The 4,925-nt window shown below is 39.4% G+C and overlaps 1 protein-coding gene across 1 annotated transcript in view; it reads right to left on the bottom strand.

Annotated features, from left to right (window-relative positions):
• Positions 1 to 1,668: 1,668 nt before the first annotated feature.
• The window catches only part of LOC134844985 (rhoGEF domain-containing protein gxcJ-like), an 11,901-nt gene continuing 8,644 nt past the window's right edge, over positions 1,669 to 4,925 (bottom strand). The window contains exons 4-5 of the mRNA XM_063861813.1: positions 2,201 to 2,445; positions 1,669 to 2,104 (exon numbers count right to left, since the gene is read on the bottom strand). Of these exons, the coding sequence (XP_063717883.1) occupies positions 1,669 to 2,104; positions 2,201 to 2,445 (681 nt within the window). The remainder of the gene's footprint in view (positions 2,105 to 2,200; positions 2,446 to 4,925) is intronic.

The following is a 4,925-nucleotide window of genomic DNA, read 5'->3' as shown; positions in this document are numbered from 1 at the left end:
ATTGAAAATGATAAGATAAATTATTACAAGTTTCAGTCTTTGCCGTAAAGTTGGACAAGACACTAAACACCAGAGCCAAGTCAAATAAATAGTTGAGCAATTTGCCAATTTGGCTAGCCAAGTGTGGAAATTCTTGAGATAGTTAACCGAAAAGAAATGGGAGACAAATGTTTTAAATTTATTCGGGCCTTTACTGCTTCCTTTTCCTTATATTCTTTAACCTGGTCACAGGTCCTTTACAGGGAAATTACTTTTTACTCTACGTGGGTCTTTTAACTCTAAATCAAACAAACCGAAGACCTGAAATATCAAAGAATGTGAACAAAAAGCGATAGGATTACTTTGATTACAGGCGCTGAATGAAAGTTTTAATTATGTTGTTCTTTTTCAGTAACCCTAAATTTTTGAAACTATGATTTAAGTTTTCGGCTGTTAGGCGTTCGGCTCAAAGAACCTCTGGGCATTCATAAATCCAGCCACAAAATCGCAACGGACGGCAGGTCAGTCAGAGGTGAGACGAAGCTGCGTTAAGGCGACTGCTCATTGCTGTAAGTTTCTTAGATTGTTGTTTAAGTTGTCGAAATTAGTTAAATTGTTGAATAAAACAAACATTCCGAACGCTTGGAAGATCATTGTACAGCAAAGAAGACCAGCGATTTTGAAAGAAGATCTCAATGAAAAAAATACCACAACAAAACCGACATAAAATCATCAACTTGTATGATCACATTTTTTGTTCACTCTACACAGCGTCGGCTTAATGTGTGTCTAATACATGCCAGTTTTAGATAGTCATAAAGTACACGAGACGTGAACAAACTAATTTGAACAACGTGTGACCTGCAAATGTCGAGTGTTACTAGCGGCAGGTGCTAGATCGATAAGAAGATTAGAAATTTGGACGACAGAGATTTAGACGTCCTTTTTCTTCATTGCAAGCACAGTTGACAAAACGCCTTGTTTGACGAAAAATCAATTCAAGTCATTTGATAAAATATGTGTCTTTTCGGTTACATCCCCCTAAATAATCAAAAAAAGAAAATGAATTTTATCCAAATTTGGATCGAAATTGCTATGAAACACAAGGCAGAAGAATACATAAACGGATGGGTCCCTGATCCAGGGTCCTATGTATTAAAATTATATATAGATTTTATTAACAATTTGAAAAAAGAAGAAATAAGACAAAATTAGAAACATTAACCAATGGCGTGGCAGTGAACAAATGTATTTCCTTTAAGCTTGGCCATTTTATTTTTTCTCTGAAATCACATATAAAATCCATGCTGATAAAACTTATGCAGTGTTGAAGTTCCAAAACGTATGTTAAAATAAGTTTAATTGAATAAGGCAACTGAATGGTATCAAAACTTAATTTTACTTCACTTCACTGTTTTAGCTTATGCCGGACGATAGCGATCGCAAGGTCACAGCAGCAGGTCCCCAGACAGAAAGATCAAACTCATATAAACTTACATAAACTCAAAACTGGTCCCTATATCATTTGGGCAACCACAAATAAATTTATCATACTCATAATTTTCTCCGTAGTTTTAATCCACAGTTTTAGTTTTAAATGCAGAACTTTTAAAGTTTCCAGTTTAGTGTCAACTTGAGTTTTTCGGCACACTTGCCAACCCTCTCCCTGGGTCCTTCTTTTTCTTTTACTCATTCACGCTCGATACGGTGAATCATCACTCCACCCGTTTTGTCCACTCCTCTTGGTTGTCGCGTCGATCGGCGCGTTGCTGCCTCACTCAACTTTCTCTTGTTACCGACGGTTTTTGGTACTATCGTTTTTTCCGTTCCCGACGGTTCGTCCGCCCCGCTCGCCTGGTTTTCCGTAGCTGTCGTTTTCTCTGCGTCGCCTTCTCGTCTCACGTCCGCCCATTCGCTCTCATCCTCCTCGTCGCTCTCGTCTTCGCTGCTCTCGACTATTCGCTTTTTCTTGATTCTTCGCTCCTCACTGTTCGTCTTCGCCCGTTTCTTTTCTTGATACTCCTTTCCGTTGTTCCCCGCATTACTTTTAGGTTCCTTTGGTTTAATCGGCCCCGGGGTATTAGCGTCGGTCCCCTTTTCAGTTCTACTCTCTTCAGCCGCCGATCTAAACGAAACACCATTTCTCCTTAGTAATGATCCTTTTTTATTTTGCACCGTATGTTTTGTCATTTTTTCAATTTTTAGTGGAAAACGTTTATACCTCCTTGGGTTTTTTGGATCCGTTTTCCCGGTCTGTTGGTAGACCGTCGTGGTGCTTGTCCTAAGGCGCTTTAGCCACTCTGGTGCCTTGGGTAACTCTGGCGCCTTAGGTTCCACTTCAGCCTCAGCTAATTCGTTCTCATCCAGGATCCTCGGCGTCCTTCGTTTTTCAGAGGCGTACACGAGATCGCTGCGCTTCTCCCAGTCGAGATTTAGTTCCACTTTGGGTAGACCACTCGCCTTGCTCTACTCTTAACATTGTAATTTCTGGTTAATTACATTTTTCCAAGTTAGATTCTCTTCTATGATAAGTGTGAAATGGCGTCACTTTAGTTCTAGAATGCGGCACAAATCGTAAAGCGCTCAGCGCTCGGGAGATCATCAATCCAAATTTATAGTTCTTATTTTCCCGTAGGTATATTAGGACGTAGTTTTTTTATCGAGCCGATGGTCCTTTCGACCATCCCCGTAGCGCAATGGTCCTTAACTGGAAATTTTATGAGTTCAATGCCCTCATAATTACAGAAATTTTTTATATCTTTCGAAAAGAATCCGGTTGCTTGATCCATATGTAATTTCCTTGGGTGACCATGTGTATTTATGTGTTTCCTTAGGAATTTTAACACATTTTTAGATTTGTTACTTGAGCAAACATAAGCCGACGGCCAATGTGAGAACGTATCTATCGCTACTAGAACATAATTCTTTCGACCCTGTACATACTTTACAGGACCCCAAAATTCCAATTGAACAAGATCATTAGGTTACCTACGTACATATGTGTCCCCCACATCATTTTTTGGAATGTGCGGTTTAAGGTGTTTACCTGCTTCTAGGCAGCTTTTACAGTATTTTGCTGTGGCCGCGAGGTTCCTCTGCATGAGCGGTATCTAGACATCTTTCGCCGCCGCGAACATTTTGTCCCGCCCGTGATGGTTGTTATGCAATCGGTTCAAAACTGCTGATGACATGTCCTTCGGTATGGCCAGTCGGCCATCCATCCACAAACAATTTTCGCGCACAGCGAAATCGTTGAAATGTTGAACTTAGTATTGTTTGGCGATATTATCCTTGGCCCGTGGGTTCTTGTCTTGTATCGCGTCGTGAATTGTTTTTAGTATAGGACCTTTATCCAAATTAGCTTCCACTAATTTTAAATTTAGATTTTCTGGGTAATCAATTTTCTTAACTGTTCGAACATCAGTAGGTACTATTAAAAAAATCAAATTATCAGTATGTACAAGGGGATAAGACAATCCGGGAAATTGATGCGGGAATGAATTAATGGTTTTGAGTTTTTTTGAAAAAGTGCTTTTCTGAATAATTTTATCTGGAGGTTTAACTTCTATATCGGAATCTGAATTCAAACTCGGCGGTTGATTTTGCACTCTGTTTAATACTACATTGAGGTTTACATTTCCGGAATGGGTCGAGGTATTTACAATAGCAGAAGGTATTTCGGATCGGTTTTCTCTGGAGAATTTATAGATGACATACTTTTATTGATTATTTTTCCTTTCAATCGACAACTTGATTTTAAGTACTGAGAACAACTTGATTTTCTTTCTTCGTAATTTAAATATTTCCTCCGGTATGCAAATATTTCGATTGTGATTGGCTAACTGCCAGTTGCATGTAACCACGCCCTCTAGTGAGCGCTTGCTCTCACGGTTACTATTTGCATATTCTAATTTCCCTCTATTTTCATTGGATACAACCTTTCTCTTTGAGTACAAGCATGATCGTCCGCCCTCTACCGTCAGATTTTTCGAATTTGTTTCACTTTTTGACCCCTAGGATTTAACTGGTCCCCAGGATTTAATGCATCTTTTATCATTTTTATTTTCGCTACTGTAAAACTTTCATCGTAATGACTTGTTTCGGGTGCCGCTGCAAATGGAAACCGAGACAAATATTCTTCCATTCCCTTTTTTGACCCCTGTATATGTTCAACTATGAAAGCATACGCTACCAAACGATCGTACCATCGAGTTAGCCGACTAAAAATGTTTTATTTCTTTTTGGTGATGAATTTAATAGTGTAAGTAACGCCTTGTGATCCGATATAACCGTGAAATAATGTCGGTAGATATAGTTTCGGAAATGTTCCGTTGCCCTCATTACCGCGAGTAACTCCAATTTGTTCGTAGAATATTTTTTCTCGGCTGGATTAAGATAGCGTGACGCAAACGAAATTGGATGCCAACCGCTGGCACCGTACTGTTCTAACACGGCACCTAGGCAATCGTGACTAGCATCACAAACTATTCTAGTCTCACGTTGAATATCGAAATGCCTAAGCTCTACAATGTTTTTCACTAGTGATTTCAATTTTTGAAACGCATTCTCGCAATTCGGTGTCCAGACCAAATCGTTGTTCTGACTGAGTAACGGTCGTAACGGTGCCCTGACTTCAGCGAGTTTCGGTAAAAATTTATGCAAACACTGCATAAAACCCATTAGTGATTTCAGTTGTTTCCTAGATTTCGGGGTTTTCAAATCTTCTACTGCTTGAGTTTTCCGAACCAATGGTGCGATGCCGTTTTTTCCGATTCGGAACCCTAACCATTCACAATCTGTTTTGCAAACTCGCATTTCCGTAGTTTTAAGGAAACGTTTGATACACCCAACTTCTTCAAAAATTATGCTTCAAAAATCTTCAAACTAGTGCATTGTGCTCTATTCTTGTTCCCTTTGACTCAATTAAGATGTCGTCTATGAAAGCA

The sequence above is a fragment of the Symsagittifera roscoffensis genome, chromosome 4 (assembly GCF_963678635.1).
Source record: "Symsagittifera roscoffensis chromosome 4, txSymRosc1.1, whole genome shotgun sequence".
In the NCBI taxonomy this organism is placed as follows: domain Eukaryota; kingdom Metazoa; phylum Xenacoelomorpha; order Acoela; family Convolutidae; genus Symsagittifera; species Symsagittifera roscoffensis.
The sequence above is the reverse complement of the archived record's forward strand: the minus strand, read 5'-3'. Positions and strand labels throughout refer to the sequence as shown.